The 21,063-nt window shown below is 40.0% G+C and overlaps 1 protein-coding gene across 3 annotated transcripts in view; it reads left to right on the top strand.

The window, feature by feature from the left end:
• Positions 1 to 14,127, top strand: part of NR4A3 (nuclear receptor subfamily 4 group A member 3) — a 33,144-nt gene extending 19,017 nt beyond the window's left edge. For all 3 annotated transcript variants that reach the window (XM_045003894.1, XM_045003893.1, XM_045003892.1), the window contains 3 exons: positions 456 to 655; positions 1,845 to 2,023; positions 11,165 to 14,127. In XM_045003894.1, coding sequence (XP_044859829.1) covers positions 456 to 655; positions 1,845 to 2,023; positions 11,165 to 11,427 — 642 coding nt within the window. In that variant the 3' untranslated portion in view covers positions 11,428 to 14,127. The remainder of the gene's footprint in view (positions 1 to 455; positions 656 to 1,844; positions 2,024 to 11,164) is intronic.
• The last annotated feature ends 6,936 nt before the right edge of the window (positions 14,128 to 21,063 follow it).

The raw sequence follows: 21,063 nt of genomic DNA, 5'->3' as shown, positions 1-21,063 counted from the left end.
TTGAAATTGATATATTTGAAAATGTAGAAAAACATCCAAAATATTTAATAAATTTCAGTTGGTATTCTATTGCTTAACAGTGTGATTAATCATGATTTTTTTTTATCACGATTAATTTTTTTGAGTTAATCGCGTGAGTTAACTGTGATTAATTGACAGTCCTACTATAAATGCATATAGTTACAGATATTCAAGCTACCTATATTAAAAGTAAAACCCATATGTACAAGAGCTACCTATATTAACAGTAAACACACACTCACACACACTCTTGCACACACACACATATAGGTATTACATTCATATTTAACTGCTTATTATCCCTTGGATAAAATAACCTACTGTCTTTGCTGTTGAGGGACTCATTGGAAAAACACTGTTGAGCAGACAGCATTGTATGTATTGTGGCATCCTCTAAAAATGCATAATATTACTTTCTGTGGCTTTCATTTTAGTACTGTTCCACTGACCAGGCTGCTGCAGGCACAGATGCAGAACATGTTCAACAGTTCTATAATCTTCTGACTGCCTCCATTGACATATCCAGGAGCTGGGCGGAAAAAATTCCAGGATTTACTGATCTCCCAAAGGAAGATCAGACGTTACTCATAGAATCAGCTTTTTTGGAGCTGTTTGTACTAAGACTCTCCATCAGGTAATTACTTGTGATTGAAAATAATCCCATATTAAATTGATGTGAAAAACTGTGAATTTCAACTTTTTTTTTAAAGGATAAGTAGAGTGATAGCTTTATTTTTGTCATTTGTGAAAACAGCCAAAAAGAAACAGCAGCAAAAGGCACAAAATACTGTGTTCAATTTGTGATACACATGAGGAAAAACAAGAAAATAATGTACAAAAATGGAATAATATTATTCTCACTAACGTGCTTCCATTTATTGGATTTACCAAATCTTCTTTTCTCCTTTTAATCATAATTTGTCCTTATTTACTTTCGAGTGAGGCTGGTTTGTACTTGCCTATATGACCTGTAGAAGAGCATTTGTAATGCATTGGTTTGGGTTTTTTTTCCTTTCACACAGATGTCTTGAAATTCTGTTTTGGAAGGGGATAAAGGGGCTTCAAAATCCTGTTCAGATTGTTTTTCTTCCTAATACCAAGTCATTTCATAGAGTGAGGTGCCATTCGTCAGCCTGGCACTAGTTAAGACATTGTACCTAAGATAGTTACAGGGAAATCCCAGGATGGAGTTTTGAGTTATGCCCTTGTTTCCTTAGGGTGAAGATGAACTATGTTTGTTTGTTTGTTAACAGGGATTCTTCTCAGTGTTTAGTTGTAGTCTGACACATACTGGAGATTTTTCACATAAGAGATTTTCTGCCTTGAGTATTACAGTATGTTCTGTGTGTTTGTGTACATTCGTTTATATATTTTCTATTGTTTTGTCTTCATCAGTTTTTGCAAGTTGAGAAATGGAAGGGGGAAACACTAAGGGTTACAAAATGAAAAGAATCTCTGCTTTCTCCAAGTCATATTATGATTGTATTTCAAAGCATACATGCTTTGTCTTCTTTAGGTTCAAACATACAGTATTTAATGTAAAATGTCTCTGCTGCTTGTGCCTTTGGCAGGATCCAAAATCTTAACTAATTAGACAGTCTAAAGCCCATGCTACAGTTAACCTCAGGCTTATAACTCTACAAAGTAAGCAATCATAGAAGCTTGCTTGTGTAGTTTTGCCCCCAGGAAGAAGCATATTGTCAAACATGAATGCCCACATATGCCCCATAATACTATGTATTAGATATTAAATGATACACATTTCAGTCTTGTGTGTACGTCTTTTTGTAAAATTATGTGTGTTTATGATTTTTTGTTTCAAGATCTGATACTGCTGAAGATAAGTTTGTATTCTGCAATGGACTTGTGCTTCATAGACTTCAGTGCCTTCGTGGATTTGGGGAGTGGCTCGAGTCAATTAAAGACTTTTCATTAAATTTACAGAGCCTTAACCTTGATATCCCAGCCTTAGCATGTTTATCAGCTCTAAGTATGATTACAGGTAAGTGCTCTTTTGGTAACGGCAATCTTCAAATACTAGCACTGTATTGTTAGCATAGATCTGAGTGCTTTCAGTTGATTTTGTTATATTCCAGATAAGGTGAGCTTGATTTTTGAACATTTGTAATGGCAATATTGAAAGTCTGGCTGGCAATAGTGTTCACTCACTCACTCACTCACTCACGGAAACACCTATTAAAATGGAATCTGAATGACTCCTTCTTTCTCTAGGGTTTTATGTTTTCTTGGAACATTCTCTAAAAAGCTGAAATACATCTCAAACCAAATAGCACGGGGGGCGGGGGATGCAATAGGAATTTTTCTGCATACTGTTAGTGAATTATTTGTGTATACATAAGACCATTTCAGCCACTCTGCTGCATGGGGTAAAGGAGATGAAACTAGTACAAATGCCTACCACATCTCTCTAGTAAGCACAGAATGGGGGCATTGTAACCTGTAAAGCATACTTTCTCTCTTCCTGAGACAGCAGAAGCCCTTCCATTTAAACACTGCGGACCTGAGGCTTTGTGATTTGGGGGGCATAGCTGGCTGAAGTGGAGAGAGCTGGGGGCAGATGTCCCTGACAATCTCGTAGAAATACAGCAGGAGTTAATGTTACTCAGAGCGGCATTCACTTCCTGTCTTTCTGTTTAACCCCTCTCAGAGAGGATAATGTACAGATGCGGCTGGGTCTTCTGTGGTGATACAGTGCTTCATTGTACCATGGCTCCAAGATGGAGAGGGGCTGAATCTTTAAAAAGATGCCCTGAGATCCACAGAAATGGAAAAGGATTTCCTCACAGATCTCAGGGCATCTACAAAGTTGTACGTTCTACTCCCAGTCCCCTGCAAGTGGCATCATTCTTTCACCCTGGATGGGATGATTCTCTGGAGACCTGAGGTGAAATCCTGGCTGCACTGAAGTCAAGGGCAAAATTCGCATTGTCTTCAGTGGTACCAGGATTTCATCTTCAGGGTTTCTAAGGTACTTTTCCCTCCTGCATTTGGGGATGATTTAATACATACTAGTTTTAGCTTCAATACTGGTTTCCTATGAAAAGTATTTTTTTATTTTTTAAATCAATTTGTACTAATTTTCCCATGTTTAAGAGAGGTACAATAAGTGCCAGATTCTGATCTCATTTACACCATGTGTACATGCAGAATAACTCAGTAGGGTCACTTTGCTTTACACTCATGTAAGAACCAGGCCCAAAATGCGTGAATTGTTACAGCAAGAAGAAAATGTCCTTGACTTTTTTTTTATCCTTTTCTCTGTGAGACCTGTTCCTAATTATTTTCCTGGAGATTTCAGGGATTTACCTAAAGGAATAAAACCTCGTGCAAACTACTTCTGTGAACATATGATATGTTCTTCCTCATGTACCCAAACGCTGTTTTAGCATCATGGTGCTTGTTCATTCACACCCTGTTCAGTTGCCCTGGCATAAACAAGTAAAGATTGTCCTGCGGGCGAGTTGAATGCACATAAAATGTTTAATGAGAATAACTTTCAATTAATACATTCCCATGTTTCTTGCATTTTCCAGTGATAAAAGCCCTTTCGGTATAGAGATATTTGCTGTGTTTTGTTAGTCTTCTCAAAACCTCCAGACAAATGAAAGTAATAATTTCTTCTAAATATGAAGAAATAACATTTCTCTCCCTACCAATGTTGTGTATCTGTATTTGTCAAAGATTGATATTCTTTTCCCCTATATTTGTAACTGAGTTTGAAATTGATATAAAATTTTGTTTATTCCTTTGTCTTATGATGTTGGCACATCTCCATTAATATGTTTTTTAAGGATTTACCATGAAATGATGAGTGATATAGAAAGCTCTGAGAGAGAGAGAAGTGATTGTAGTGGAAGGAACAGCACAAAATACTGTTTGAGCAGCATAAATAGTGTTGGTTGTCTTTATTCTTATTATTTCTCAGTGATAGCATAATGGGGAAATGGTTATAATCTGGAGAATGTTTAATACTCTTTGTTGTGGGATTTGTTCATGGAGAATCACTTCCTGGCTTTCCCCTATAGCCTGAGTATGCCACTGCACATACTGGTCTCAGGCAGCACCAACCTCAGAAACAGTCCCTGCACCGTGTATCTAAGTAAACAGAAGGGCTTCTGAGAGTGGTGCTCTGCTTGTTCTGCCTGACCTCAGGAGTGCTCTTCATGAATCAAACAAAGGCCAGTGCTCTGGGGGGGGGTTGTGGGTGGGGAGAGTAGTATGGTAATCAGTAGGGTGCTAGGAGGGCGAGAGAGGAAGGGAAGTAGTTGGGGGGTGTTTGACAGAACTGACTCCTCTCTCCTGTGGAGGGACAAGGAAAGAGAACAATAAAAGCCAGTACTGGGGCTAAAAGAGATTTTCCTTCTCTCTCTCCATCCCCACTCCCTGTGCTCCCAGTGGTCAAGTCCCTCCCCTCCCCCAGCCCCAAATCCTATTGAATACCATTCTCCTTTCTCAGCTGCCCAGCCCAGACCATCTGGTTTTACTCTTCTGTGCTGCTAAACCCTGCCTTCCCCACAGTAAAATTAACCTGGACCATTTCACTCTCCCAAAGCCACAAAACTCTCTCACCCCAACTTTCCCCAGAAATATACCAGCAACAACTTCACACCAGGCTGTCAAATCCTGCAGCTGCTCCCCCTGGCCTCACTGCACTGAAGCAGCATCACACATTCATGTAGCCCAGCTGAGAGATCATGCATTCAGTGGACCTGAACGAATGGACTGCAGCTGCTCCTCCCAGCCACTGGGGAACGCTCAAGCTCCTGCTCTGCTGGCAGCCTCTCTGCTCCTCCCCTGCTGGACTGGGGGAGGAGCAGCCAGTAGCAGCAGCAGCATGCATGCATAAAAGGGGGTGACCCCAGTGCTGTCCTCAGAACCCTCAACATAGTATTCAGCTACCCTCACCTAGCTTCAAGCTACCTCCCCAGATACCCCCAACAGACAGCCAATACCCAGTTACCCTCCAGACATCCAGCCACCCACCCATCCCAGCACTCCCAGACACCCTACAGTACCCAACCTACCCCAACCACCCCAACACCTTCCAGACATGCATCCATCTACTCAGTATCGCTAGACACTCTCCAGTACCTGTGTGAGCACCCTCAGCCATCCTTCTACCTATCCCAGCCAGCCCACTCTCAGCTGACATGCTGAGACATGCTCATCCCCGCATGCTCGGGGTTCAGCTGATCGCCATATTTGGGGTCGGGAAGGAATTTTCCTCCAGGGTAGATTGGCAGTGGCCCTGGAGGTTTTTCGCCTTCCTCCGAAGCATGGGGCAGGAGTCGCTTGCTGGTGGATTATCTGCTACTTGAAGTCTCTAAATCACGATTTGGAGCATTCAACAGCAGAGTCAAGGGAGAGAATTAGTTCAGGAGTGGGTGGATCGGCTTATGTGGCCTGCATCTTGCAGGAGGTCAGACTAGATGAACATAATGGTCCCTTCTGATCTTGAATTCTATGATTCTATGATTCTATGACAACTTTTGTGAGGCTCCATGTCCCACCCCCTTCCCCCAATCTCCCCCCAGTGTGGGTGAAAGCATATTGACAAGATGGAATTTATGGTTATAGGCAAAATATTTACAAATACGTAAATTGACTCATTAAATAATTTGTGTAATGTCACACTGGGACTACACACAATTTGAAGGGTGTTGTAAATGTATTGTCAATACTAAGTACAGAGATAAATTGAAAGGTATGAAATATACAGCATGAAATATACAGAAAAAGACTAAAAAGAGAGAAGTTTTTAATTAATTAAATAGGCACATTATGTTATTAATGTAAAAAAAATTTCTGTTTATTTGATGTTCTGGGCTTTGATGCAGAATATAAGACAGTGTGCCTTATGACAGGTCATATGGTTATAGTATTAGCTATCACCCAGATTAGAAGAACTGACATCTGGTTTGATGAAGGTGGGTTGCAAACAGTTAACTCAAAACTCCACAATACCATAGTAGACCCTTTTTATTTAAGGTGTGCCTCTAGGATCTTCCTCTCTCTGTCTCTGTTCTCCTTTTTACTTCCTTCAGTTAGTTAGGCAGGGCTAGACACATCTTCCTCCAGAGCACGTCAACACTGCTTTGAGCATCAGCCAGAAGAGAGTAATTAGAAAACAGTGCAAGACGTTCTTCCCACATCCCCATGAGAGCAAGAAATGAATTCTCTGCTGTTCTATTTTTTTGGATCACTTATGCTAGAGATCTTGAAATGTGGGATCCAAAGGTCTAAAGAACCAGAAGATGCTGAAGTAGAACAGTGCCAACATGGAAAGCACAGAGGCAGTGAAGCCCAGAATTTCTTTCAATTTTGGAAGAGGAAGGGCTTGTAAAAAGGGAAGAGGAAATCAGATAATTATACTGAAACTGGGAGAGACCCCAATTTTCAATATAATTGGCTAGGAGGCCCTTTTTGAATCTGGGACATAGACTATTGCATCCAGGATATTAATACAGCTCTGGTGAATAGGAATTAATTAAACAAGACCCAGATTGACTTAAATACAGAACCTAAAAATCCCTTGTATATTTGCAGGGGGCGGTGTTTTCTAGAGAGGTAGGCCTGCGTCAATGGATCGATCCAGTCCTGCTATACTCCAACACTGTCTGGAGTTAGGGAGGGTAGGCAAGCTAAGCCTGGAACTTTGCTCTGGTCTTTCATTTTCTTCCTGCAGAAGTGTGACCATCAGCAGATTTATAGCCAGGAATCACATAGAGATCACCTGGGGTGAAGAAGGGTGTGAAAAACTGTCTGTGTTCAAATTTCTCAGGATTAACAGCTGACTTTGCAGGGGTCTAGATGCTGCGTTTCTGAAAGATTCCGGATGATGAGTCATTTTCTTCGGGTTTATGGAGGGCACCCCTGCCATGAGATACCATTTTTGTTGCAAAAGTGGGTGAGAGGCCAATTAACCAGGGAGTGATTCACAAAGCAGAAAAATCCTACTTTTCACCTGCCCTGCACCTGCTTCACTGCTACGGAGGTGTGCGTACAACAGTATTTGTGCACCTCCTCCGTTATTTAGTGAAAACCAATTTTTTGACTAGCTGTCCTTCTCAGGGCAAATCCTGCCCTCGTTATTCACATGTGTATTGCCACTGAAAAGAACAGGCCTAATTGAGATCCAGCAGCAATGGTTACAATTCCATTGACTTCAGTGTAGTTGCACTGCTTATACCAAAGGCCTGCTTCTACTCCCATTCGAGTCAATGGCAGCATAGTGGGCTCCAGGTCTTAATCTGACCCAGTGGGAGGACATACATGGGTAAAACAAGCAAGATTTGTCTCCTTCTACTTAGAGTCACTTGAATGCTGTCAGAAAAGTACTTTCCAGTGACTTCAGAGATGTAATAAACCAATAGGTCAAAGAATACCCTTACTACACACACTGCCTAAATGGAACAGCAAATAATAAACAGCGAAGGTTTATTAAATAGATACCTTCTCAAGCAATTAATTGGAAGCATGCTGCCAAGAGTGGGGTGGATGAGCAGATGAGGCGTGTCTGGCCTTGGCTTCCCATAGACTCACCAGGTTCAGGGGTGGCTTTTGGGTGAGTGGGGAGCAAATCGCTCCCCTCCAGTGGGACAGTGTGAATTGATTTTCATGAAGAATTCCTTGTGGAGATTTTCAAGTAGATAGTTTCATTCCATGGCTTTTTATGCTGAAGAAAATAATCTGGTCCTTTATTTAATTTTATTTAATTTATTTATTTTTAGCAAAGGGATGCTGGCATGTACAGCCATATTTTAAGGCTGGATTTTTTTTAAGTGATAAACATAACAAAGCTCGTTGTTTGGATAGAAAATGTCCTTCACACTTGCTCCGTTGTGTCACCTGTAGATTCACCCGTGCATATAGGATGAAATCCTGGCTCCATTGAAATCAATGGTAGTTTTGCCCATGGATTTCAGCCATATTGAAGTGTAGTAAATCCTACCTGTTGTTCAGAGATTGTTTTGAAACTGAGGCACAACAGAGTAAATTAAGGATGGAGTATGCCTGAATTCTGAAATATCCTTGTCTTGCTATTTAGGCTAGTAACACTTTTAAGATAATGTTTAGACATTTCGTATCAGTGCTAATCAACAAGAGACACATTGTTAATGAAACATTTTAATTGTGTCACTGTAACAAGTACACTGAAGACCAAAACTGAGGGTTTGGTCCTAATTTAGATTCAAAGATTTAGAGATTTGGGAAATAAATTGCCTGTGGTCTAGACCTTCAAAGAAATGTTGGGGCCTAAATACCTTTGAGGATCTGGCCCTATGTGCTCAAGTCCAGTAGTTGATTTTCCAAACTCTGCAGCAATGCACGAAGTAATGGGATAGGTTTACAGCATCTCCACTATACTACATCGTTATTTATTTTTAAAGTCAGCCTGTGGATCTGTTTAAGTATATCAGCTCTCTGGACCTATAAATATGTCTTCACTAACATTGCTAAAATACAACCTTAACGCAGATTAAAAGGTGGGAGCACTTCAAAGATTTAGAGATTAATTTAATGTTTCACAGAATTCCCCAGAAGACTTAGGCCAAAAAATCCTCACAGATTTTTCAATTTTTATAAAATATTTAGTCACTGGGTTCTTTAACTGGCAGCATCCATCTAAGTATTTATTCTAGGTGACCTGTACAGTCAGGCTTACATAATTACATTATACACAATTTACTGGAAATTTATTAAATGTTCAGTGACTCTTGTGTTTGAATGTAAACAAGTCACTTCAAATATCTAGGTTTTGAAATTCCTTGAAGGTGAAGATGTTTGAGCAGCTGTTACTACGTAGATGAGTATTTTTCATGTCTTGTTACACAGCAAGTCAGATTGATGGCAAACGGTAGAGTATATTAGCTTTGGGCCAAAGGTTAACACATGTGGGGCCTGATTCTAATCTCACACCAGTATAACTCAGGAGTTAGCTCCATTGAAGTCAATGGAGTTACACAAGTGTTAAACTGGTAAAAATGAGAGGATACATTTCTATCTATTTTTATTGCAGTCACCTCCATTTTAATTAGTTTATCAAAAACATATATCCCAAGCAGTCACTACAGCAGGGGTCAGCAACCTTTCAGAAGTGGTGTGCCAAGTCTTCATTTATGCACTCTAATTTAAGGTTTCGTGTGCCAGTAATACATTGTAACATTTTTAGAAGGTCTCTTTCTATAAGTCTATAATATATAACTAACCTATTGTTGTATATAAAGTAAATAAGGTTTTTTTAAAATGTTTAAGAAGCTTCATTTAATATTAAATTAAGATGCAGAACCCCCTGGACCGGGGCACTCATGTAGTGTGAGTGTCACTGAAATCAGCTCACGTGCCACCTTTGGCACGCATGCCATAGGTTGCCTACCCCTGCATTACAAAGAGAAATTCAGGAACACAGTCCCCCACTGCACATATACATATACATACATGCCTGAGAAGAGTGAGGAGCCCAACAGAGCCCCTACACTTTCATTATTCCTAGTTTTGGGGGCAAAGAAGAATGTGCTCCCTACATCGGTTCCCCTTTTTTGGGAGATAACCAGAAGCAGGGGCAGCTCCAGGCCCCAGCACGCCAAGCACGTGCTTGGGGCGGCAAGCCACTGAGGGCACTCTGCCGGTTGCCGTGAGGGTGGCAGGCAGGCAGGCTGCCTTCGGCGGCTTGCCTGCGGAGGGTCCGCTGGTCCCGCGACTTCGGTGGACCCTCCGCAGGCAAGCCGCCGATGGCAGCCTGCCTGCCGTGCTTGGGGCAGCAAAATGCCTAGAGCCGCCCCTGACCAGAAGAAAGTGCCTCCTGCCAGATCCTTCCTTCCCATGAACAATAGAAAAGAGGGGAAGAGAAATTGGGAGAATGGAGCATAATCTTGGCATAAGGATGGGGTCCGGGGAGGGGGCTACAGGTAATTGGGAGTGCATTGAGCATAAATCTTTCACAACTCCCCACTTTTTCCCCTCCTACCATTCTCCCACCATATTTACTCGATTGGTTGCAGGCCTAACTATCTACAGTACCTTATGTTTGCTAGTTAATTCAATCTGTTTTTTCTTGCACCTCCCTGGCAATTATTATTGTATTTAAAACAAGAAGGATGATAACGTTGCTTGTGAAGCAAATCCTTATGTTTCTGCACATTTGAAATTCAAAGACAAATTAAAATGCAACAGTTATTTGAGATTATTGTTCAGAAACGTTACATTAATTCATCCAGTAAGTATTGACAGTAAACAATGATGCAAAGCTTTTTTTTCCTATATGTCTGCTAAGAGACTGTTTTTAATGAATCACAAATATGAAGCTTCCTCCTCAAGCTTAATGAACTGAGGATGTGTAACTTCACTGCAGCATTTTAACAGAACATAAAGGAGGAGGGGAAACACCTTAGCTAGAAGCCATTGCTTTGGTTTTAGGAATTTCAGAAGTTTTTCATGATGGGTAACGCAGTAGCTCTTTTACTTTATGCGTTGCTTGCTCGAAGGTGGAAATAGTTGACTTCAGAGTTCTTTTATCTCAGACTGTTTAGTGATAAATAAAAGCTGTAGATTATCAAAATAAAAAAGAATGGTCGAGGCGCCTTTGGTTTCTTGCAAGAGTGTCTGTAAATTCCTAGTGGAATTCCAGGCCTAGTGCTGATGGAGCTGGCAGTGGATATTGATCTCCACTTGAATTCACTGAATAAATAATGGTTGCCATAGTTATTGAGCATTCACAACTGGTAGGGAGGCAAGGAAATCTCCAAAACACCTCCTGTGATCGTTTTGCCATAAAATTGTCGAATTAAATTATGCCTTATATAATTAAAAATGTAGGTTAATGTGTAGATAGCTCAGGTTTCTTATATTAATTATAATTGAAATTATAATTGAAAGCCACCAATAAATATTTTGGCTGCTAACAAGAAAGGGCAATTATTACATTTTCTTATTGCATGAAACAAAGTCAGTCAATATTATATGGCATCACCATTCTAATATATTATTATTATTATTATTAACAACTTTAGAAGGTCTTCATTTTGTCGGTTACAGTATTACCTAGTTATTGGTTGATTACCCTAGAGCAGATTTATTCTCATAATGACACTGATTTGGCTGTTTTCTTGCCCTCCTTTTGCAGGACGACATGGATTAAAAGAACCAAAGAAAGTGGACGAGCTATGCAACAAGATCACTAGCAGCTTAAAAGATCACTTAGCTTTCAGCTGCCAAAACAAAGGACAGCCACTTGAGGCTGCAGAGTCTAAAGTACTGGGTGTTCTTGCTGACTTGCGTTCTCTCTGCACACTGGGACAGCAGCGCATCTTTTACCTGAAACTGGAAGATTTGGTACCACCCCCTTCCATTATTGACAAGTTGTTTCTGGATACCCTACCTTTCTGAGTCTCAAATTACCCTCATGAAAGGCTAATGCCCACCAGAGCAGGCAAATGGATTGTGACTAACTGCTAACATTTCTGCCCTCACATAACAGAAAAGCAACTCCAGCCCTAAAATGAGGACTTTTCAGGCGCTTTTTCCTTGCCAGCTAAGGCCTAAAATTTAACGGCTTACTATTTGGGGGTTGTGCTCTTGTTTTTGTTTATTTTTTGTGTGATTAGGGTTTTTTTACAAATTGCTAATAAGGCACTTTTGGACAATGCTATCCCAGCAGTAAAAGGTTAACAAGACTGTTTTAAATCTGTTGTGTTTAACACCTCGTCATATATGGGGAATACAAATGTAGAAGCTGTGTTTGAAAACAAGAACAACAAATAGTTGTTTGCCAGGGTAGTATGTGTTTTGTGATGATACCTTTAGCATACTTCCTGTATCAAGGGCACACATATTGGCACAAACTAAACAAAAGTTCACTTTTTTTAACAAAGTACATTCAACTGAATATTTCGTATAAATCAGATATAGCAAAATGACAATGGCTGTTAGCTCCCATGTTCAAGTGCAATTTTTTAAAGTGCTGTCTTACTAAGTCTTGTTTATTAACTAATTTATTTTAATATGAAAATAAAATTGAAGAAATCAAGTGAGAAGATTACATGCACTAACTTACACGACAAAGTTTCCCAAACTTGAATCCATGTAGTGTGACTTACTGACAAATGTATGTGGAAGACACAGGGACAATTTGTGATTCAGTTGAGCACTTGTTCCTTAGATAAGGAAGTAAAAGTAAGTAGTGATTGGAACGCACAGGGTCAGCATCAGGGATAGTTAATTTTAGATTTAATCTAGGTAACAAGTTAGTAAATAGACACAAGACAGTTTTGAAGAACAAGCAAGTCTTGTAAAATAGTATGAATGTAAGAGCTAGGAAGGCTATAGTGGGCTGCGTTTAAACATTCCGTGTTCGTACTCCTTTTTTGTATGTTTATACTGTTGATGCCATATTAATATGAAATAATTTGTTGCATAGTGTCTTTATTTGTATAAACGTTTGTATGCATGGTATATTGTAATGGCTTTGCCTGTATTTATTGCAATGACTGCCAGCTCATGGGAGCCGTGTTACACAAAGTAACTAAATGGGGTGTTCACACTGACTCAGATACACCAGTTAGAGAAATATATATATATATATATATATATATATATATATATATATATATATATACATATGTGTATGTGTGTCTTTTTATTAACCATTTGTATATAAAATATCTGTCACTTCACAAGAAAAGTTATTTTACAGTTTATTTGCAGTGACTTTTAAGGCAGTACTGTTTAGCACTTTGATATTAAAATCTTGCTCATGTTTTGCTAAATTCAAATAATATTTAAAGATTTTAGTTCTAAAAACGTTATATGCACTGTATTAAGTCAAAATTTTGTTGAACATTTTGCTAAGAATTTTTTTTTTGAATGTCAGCCTGATGTCACTGTATCTTTTGTTAGCTTTAAACATTCTAGCTTTTTGTCTTTTTTTAAACTATGCTGTTTATATGGAAATTAAATTATACTATCAAACAGATGCCAAATGAATTGCCTAATTGCTGCAACAGATAACCCAGATATCAAATCATTGTATTGTTTTCAAGTAGTCATCTGGAATTTTATCACTTATTATGTTTGGATGTGCTTTTATGAAAATTATTCTTATATCAAGATTTCTAGTAGTGTCAATAGGAAAACAGACTTCTAATCACTATAGTCAATATTTCCAGTTTACCTGAAGATAATATTTGGAAACGTTTTGCTTTTAGTATTGACTTTTAAGCTTATGTGCAAACATAATAGTATAATTAAATATCAGAGAAGCTAACATTTCTTGTAGGTTGGTGTCAGATGCCTGATCTGCAAGACAAATCTATTTTGACTGAATTTGAAATTTTGTATATAATTTGTATACACAAACGCGCACACACACACTAGACATTCAAAAGTGTGTTTACTTCTGTCCCTTTGTGTAAAACAAGATGCCTAAACACCGTTGAGGATCTGGGCCAAGGTCCCTTGAGAAATTATCTTTATTTCAGGACAAATCCTGAAAGCTGCTGAGCACCCTTAGTTCCAAGCTGAGGACTTCCAGCACTTCCTGGGACTGGGCCCTTGAAAAGTATTTTCACACAAATCAGCATAGTTTTTCTTGGAACAAGATACATTTATTAGGAAGCATGTTTTTGATGGTAGCAGGTCCAGAGCTCTATGTTAGACTTCATGTCACCAATGTGCTTCAGTTTTCCATAGACGTTCATTACTGATACTCTCCAACATCATGTAATCTGTGGAATATCCTTCACATTTATTTAAATTCACAAAATTTATTTGTGCAGTATGATCAATGATGGATCATGATAGCAAAAGAAAGAATTAAAGAAGATTAGCCTACTACTTTTGTTCGAGCTCTCTCAGTGTGAACATGCCTTTTTGCAGGCTGAATTCAGGAATATATCAGCTGTTAAAGGAGAGTGCCTTGCTTTTATTTCAGACAACAGAGTATTTCAAAAATTTCTCTGCTCTTCTAACAGCAGTGTGGGTTTTTTGTTTTTTGTTAAGCTGTGGGTTGAAAGAAATGCTCTTGTACATATACAATGTAAATTAAAAACTATTAAATTGAATAACATTTTTTCAGAGGCCCCTGGTGTGTTTAATAAGCATGCTTAATTCTGATGTGAATTTTTTATCATTTGTAAAACATTAAAAATTTGTCTACTTGAGTCTTAAAAGTGGAAGCAAGCTTAAGAACACTGAAAATTTAATGGCAACACATTGCATTAAAATATCTTTAAAAAAAAAAACCTTAAAGCAAAACTTGCAGTGACTAGTCAGTATTGCAAACCCCAAATGTTCAAAAATCGTGTCAGGCTCACCAAAAATCATGAGATTGGCTTTAAAATCATTAGATTATGTAAAAATAATAGATTTCTATTTGCCTTCTGCTTTTTAAGCCGTTAGGATGCACTGGGGTCATATGTTGAAGCTTCCTCCACAGCCACAAGGGCTAGAAAAGAAAAAATAAGAACGAAGGCTAAAATCATCACATATCCACTTGACTCTAGGAGCTGGGACTTTAAGGAAAACAACAATTATCATGAGACTCATGACAAAATCATGAGAGTTGGCATCACTGCAGGTTAGTTACAAAATCTTAGCTAGATATTGAGGGCCAGATTACAGCTGTCTGTGAGAAAGCTCTAAAGGGGAGTCCCTCCTTTCGAATAACTCCCTTTCCCCCTTCTCCCCCCCTCCCCCGCAAGCAGCTGTAATTTGCCTGCAGGTGATGCAGTGTAGAGGGGCAGGGGTGGGGGGGATGCCTACAGTTCTCACAGCACCAGAGGGGTGTGTCTGGATAAAAGGAAGGCAGGGTCATGACCCCACCCTCCACCACAATGAATCACAATACACTGGCAGGAGAACACTCCAGGTGGTGCCAGCAGCACTTTTTAAAGCCCTGGCAAGTCCCCCTCCTCAGTGTAGTTCTCCTTTGTAGGAGGGGTCATTTAGCCCTTACTAAATAAGCCTATGTAATTACCACTGCACTTTCTAAACAGTTGTAAGAAATGTCTGCCATTGTTTCAATATCTCCATAACTACAGATGGGCTCAGGGGAGAGCAGTTGTTTTAGAGGAACTTCGCAGCAGGAGGCCAGGTCAGATGAGGTGCAGTAGGACATGGGGGGCTGCCGCTCACTAGATGAATGTGTGACAAAGCAGGAGATTGTCAAAAATGCTTCAAAAGGAGTCCTTTTTTTGACAATCATTCTTTTTAAAATAAACAACACTTAACATTGTTAGTGAAAGAGACCGAGAGTAGCTTTCAGCATTGAAGTCTCCTATTTGGTCAGACATTGAAATAGTGGATTACATTCCCTGGGCCTGATTTTCCCCCTTCAAAATAAGAGTTACTCTCACTGACTTCACATGTATTTAAACTCACAGTTATGGCAATGGCAGTGAATTGTATCTGAGGTGGGAGAATAGAGCCATGTCCTGCCCTAAACGATCAGGGGTTTGCCTCCTTCTCTGCCCCAAGCTCCCATTGAACTTGAAGTCGAGCAAACTTTTGTTTGTGCAGAGAATGCAGAACTCGGCAACACACTGTCAAGACTGCAACTTCCTATTTGCTTGTTAATTTAAATATATTAAATATTTAAGTGACTTAGTCCTTGGAATGAGATGTGTGGTCTGACCACTCAGTTCTTCAATGGGAGTTTGGCCTGAGTAAGGTCAGGTCCATATGGTAAGTCCATTCCTGTGAAAGAGGTGTGAACAACAGTTTCTGTACCCCTTTGTGGGTGAACATATCTAGAGGTGCTGTAAATCTCTTTACTAATACAGAACCATTTCCCTTTTAACATTCAAGTTCATTCACAGAATTAAAATATTCTGCATGTTCCAGCACACAAGCCTAAAGCTTTGGTTATGTTTAACTTGAGGTAAAGTAGTTTTGTGTAGGTTGGAGCATGTTTTTCACAAAAATGGCAACTCCCTTGGTGGAGGAAATTTGACATGCGTTATGATTGATTATGTGTATTACAGCAGCATCTAGAGGCCGCAACAGAGATGTTAATCACTATGCCTAACACCTAATGAGTAAGAGGCAGTCCCTGCACAGAATAGCTTACAATCTAAACAGGCAAGACGGACAAAGAGTAGGAGAGGAAACAGTGTATAAGTAACATGCCCAAGGACACACAGCAGAGCAGTAGTAGAGCAGGGAATAGCGCCCAGTTCTCCTAACTCCCAGTCCAGTATCCTACTCACTATAGTACACAGCCCCTATGATAGACTTTTCTTTAAATGGACAATTGATAGTCCCATGATACCAGATTTTAAACAAAATGACAAGAAAAGAAACCAACAGATTCAAACCAGCAAAAGTATGACACACAAAAGGCTAATTTTGCTTTCTCTATTCATATGAGTAGTGCCAATGATGTCAATGGGGCTATTCACGTGAGTAAGAGAAACATGATTTGATCCAGCATTTGGAAGTAGGTTATGGTTGATTAACATACTAGATAGTGAGTATTTAGAAAGAAGAAATTCACCCTGGCTTTACTGAATTAATGAAGCTGACCCAGAGGAATATTGCAAGATATGGATTAAACAATAATTACTAATGGATAAGAGGATTAACATTTTTATAAATGGCAAGCTATTGATATAGTAATTGTATAACGAAGAATCAGTTAATCAAATACTTAACTGTTAATGTGATATCTGAGACCTGAACTCCTAAGATACTTTTATATGAAAACAATAATTATGGTGATTTGTTAAATCACAAGAAAAAGCAAGCGGTACATAATATATACATAATTTTTGTGTTTTCTTTTTAACACTGGATATCTTGATTTTTACATGAATATTTGGGGGCTGATCTAGCAGCCCTTGTCTACAGAAATAGCTCCATTAGCTTCTGTGGTTTTACTGCTGTGAATTCCATGCTGGATTAGGACACTGACTTGACCCTACCAAAGCAATGATATTTATTAACATTAAGGGTGAAGCACCAGCTGTAACTGACATTGTCATGTCTATGGCAACATATTTGTTTGGAAACTCTTTATTTACAACGCAACTATTTTAATGTCAAATCCATGAGGGAAGGGATGGGAAGGAGAGGAGGCAATGGGAACACCATGCTTTCACTTATTTCATCTCTTTTTTTAATTGTGCTTTTAAGTTTATGATAAGGGCACTCAGAGCTCTGGATGGATATCCTTTGGTGTGGCATTTTAATCAATAAACAATCTAAATGACATACATGCAGTGAAGTATTTTTAAATACCCGAGATATGTGAAATACACCTGAAATAACCTGTTAAGCAATTTGTTGAGTTTGATTTAAAAAAAACAACCTACCCCCTGCCCACTAAATTCCACTGTGGTCTGAAGCCCTTGTTCCCCATGAATAAGTACTGTAGAGTCAACGTGAGTTAAAAAGAGACTTTCACATTAGAGAAACTTTCAAACATATTAGATATAAAACAAAAAATCATTTACCTTTCACATGGTTTTCATTATTTATCTTGCTCTGTTTCCTAATTAATTGAAGATATTTGCGTTTAAACAAGACTCTGCCTCTTTCCAGCTCTTCCTACTTGATCCCACAGAGAAGTCAGAATGCTGTATTTGTGGTATCATGTTACTTTCCATGGCAACAGTCAGTGATGTTACAAACACTGGATTGTGACTAGGGGTGGGCAAACCCCAAAGGCTCAAAAGTTCATTTCAGATACTTACCTGAACCTATGAATGTCCCCAGTCCAGGCCCACACAACCTTTTCCCCCTTTACTTATGCTTTCCATCCCCCTTTTCTGACGACTGACTTTCAGACTCTCACTGCAGTTCTTTCCCAGTTACCTCTGCCCCTTGACATGCAGTTAATACTGTAAACCCCTTTGGTCTCCAGCTCTCTCTTCCTCCTCCTCTACAGGTACACATATACCTTTTAAAGAAGAATAACAGCTGTATTTGTGTTAGGCTCCAGTGCCTACATGTTGAATTCTTTAAAGGAATTGACAGTTTCTCTTGGTGTCACAGCCACTGAATTCTGGCAGATTCTTAGGGGATTGTCATCTTGGGACAGAATTATTATATTTGCTTCAGTATAGAAAATTCTATGGAGTGAACAATATGACATGTTAAATAGAAAAAAATAAGGCTTTAGATGCAAACTCAAGAATCAGTTTATCAACAAGGACATTCAGAAAAGTAAAGAAGCATAGGAAAGAACTACATAATCTTATGAACAAACAGTTAGCTAAGTAATATAAGTAAAACTAACACAAACATGGAAAGCAAGACAGTAGGCTTTTGCCATTTGAGATAAGGTATCAGCAGATTGTTAGGAAAGTAACAAAAATTAAAAATCCACAAAATAACTATTTGACTCAGAAAGCAAAAGACAGACTAGGTGTTTTGGCCACTATTGCATAGCTTGCATTGCATAGCAAGCAAGAATCCCTGCAATAATATTACCAAATGCAAGCATTCTTGGCAGTGACCATGCTCACAAAGCTTATAAAATACAAAGCAGAGAGTTTGTTCAGATCCTTGGTAGTTAAGGAATTTGAGAGCAAAATCAAGTCATTATAAATTTAAATTTTAGAAAACTCAGTCTGCTGCAGATTGATGCATCACAATTTAAACTGATCTCCCATAAATGGCGAAAGAAAGTACTTGGAGCAACTGGGGAGACACTGTTACAATCCTTCCTAAAAAAGAACTAGAACTTGATCCATATGCCCCTATAGACCTCTCTCCATTTTGGATATAGGCAGTAGCTTTCTGACTAGGAAACTTTGAAAACAGACTTTCTGAAATGTTACCTAGGACACCTGGATCCAATGAGCCCCGTAAAAAAAGTAGACATGGCTCCAAATAAACTAAAATGAGGCCTTAATGTTGTCATACAAATCTCAGACCTCAGCACAAAACTATTCTTCCTCTTGCTTGATTCCAAAAAAGCTTCTGACAGAGTGAAATGCAGTTTTTTATTTTGGCGATACCCTGAAAAGATTCCAAAATCAGCCTCTGAGTTTATGTAAGAATGCAAGATGCACCCTATTCTATCCCTTCTTTTGTTTGATTAGCTTGTGTTTCATTTTCTTCTTCTTTGCACTGGCCATTGAGCCTCTAGTAACAATGCTGTTATAGGAGTTCAGGAAACTATAACAACTGGAATGGGAAATACTATTAATTAGCAATAGCATTTTACAGCTCCTAGATGTGGGCTAGTACCTTACATAAGGTACAATAATGCCTGGGGCCCAGTTCACTATTGCCTGGCAGTATATTGTAAAAATAAGGCCTGGTCTACACTACGCGTTTAAACCAAATTTAGCAGCGTTAAACCGATTTAACCCTGCACCCGTCCACACAACGAAGCCCTTTATATCGATATAAAGGGCTCTTTAAACCGATTTCTGTACTCTGTATTCTGTGTGACAAGCGTAACAGAAAGACAAAGAATCAAATGGACGCTCATGGAGGGAGGGAGGGGGTACTGAGGACTCCAGCTATCCCGCAGTCTCCGAAAAGCATTTGCATTCTTGGCTGAGCTCCCAGTGCCTGAAGGGTCAAAAACATTTTCTCGGGTGTTTCAGGGTATATGTCGTCAATGTACACCCTCCCCTACCCCGAAAGAAAAGGGAAAAAAACGTTTCTTGCCTTTTTTCAGTGTCACCCTATGTCTACTGCATGCTGCTGGTAGACGGGGGTGCTGCAGCACTGAACACCAGCATCCCCTTCCTGGTGGCAGACAGTACAATATGACTGATATCCGTCTTCATCATCAGTCCATGAGTGCTCCTGGCTGGCCTCGGTGAGGTCAGCCGGGGGCGCCTGGGTAAAAATGGGAATGACTCCCGGTCATTCCCAGCAGATGGTACAAAACGGCTGGTAACCATCCTCATCATAGCAACTGGAGGCTGAGCTCTCTCAGTCCCCCCTCTTTCATGTCTAAAGAAAAGATTCTGTACTGCCTGGACTATCATAGCAGCGGGAGGCTGCGCTCCTCTCCCCGCCACCCTTTAATGTCCTGCCTGGACTATCATAGCAGCTGGAGGCTTCCTCCCCCTCATTTTATCTCACTAAAAAGTCAGTGTTTCTTATTCCTGCATTCTTTATTACTTCATCACAAATGGGGGGACACTGCCACGGTAGCCCAGGAGGGTTGAGGGAGGAGGGATGCAACGGGTGGGGTTGTTGCAGGGGCACCCCCTAGAATGGCATGCAGCTCATCATTTCTGCGGGATCTCTGGGGCTCTGACACGGAGCGGCTGTGCTCTCTGGTTCTCTAGTACACTTGCCCCATATTCTAGGCAGGACTGACTCTATTTTTAGACAAAACATAAAGAAGGGAATGACCCAGGGAACCATTCCCATTTTTGTCCATGTGCCCCCAGCCGACCTCAGCGAGGCCAGCCAGGAGCACCCATGACAGCAGCAGACGGTACAAAACAACTGATAACCGTCATCTCATCACCAATTTACAATGGCAGACAGTGCAATAGGGATGGTAACCGTCTCTGCTACCTTGCAAAGGCAAATGAATGCTGCTGTGTAGCACTGTAGTACCGCGTCTGTCAGAAGCAACCAGTACACATACGGTGACAGTGACAAAAGGCAAAACAGGCTCCATGGTTGCCATGCTATGGCGTCTGCCAGGGCAATCCAGGGAAAAAGGGCGCAAAATGATTGTCTGCCGTTGCTTTCATGGAGGAAGGATTGAGTGACGACATTTACCCAGAATCACCCGCAACACTGTTTTTGCATTGGGATCTCAACCCAGAATTCCAATGGGCGGGGGAGACTGTGGGAACTATGGGATAGCTACGGGATAGCTACCCACAGTGCAACGCTCTGGAAATCGACGCTAGCCTCGGTACATGGACACACACCGCCGAATTAATGTGCTTAGTGTGGCCGCGTGCACTCGACTTTATACAATCTGTTTTACAAAACCGGTTTATGTAAAATCAGAATAATCCCGTAGTGTAGACATACCCTAAGAGTAGTCTGGTATCTAATACTACTGGCCTGCACCTAGGTACCAGCTTTGCTTTCAGCGCA

The sequence above is a fragment of the Mauremys mutica genome, chromosome 2, assembly GCF_020497125.1.
Source record: "Mauremys mutica isolate MM-2020 ecotype Southern chromosome 2, ASM2049712v1, whole genome shotgun sequence".
Taxonomy (NCBI): Eukaryota; Metazoa; Chordata; order Testudines; family Geoemydidae; genus Mauremys; species Mauremys mutica.
The sequence above is the reverse complement of the archived record's forward strand: the minus strand, read 5'-3'. Positions and strand labels throughout refer to the sequence as shown.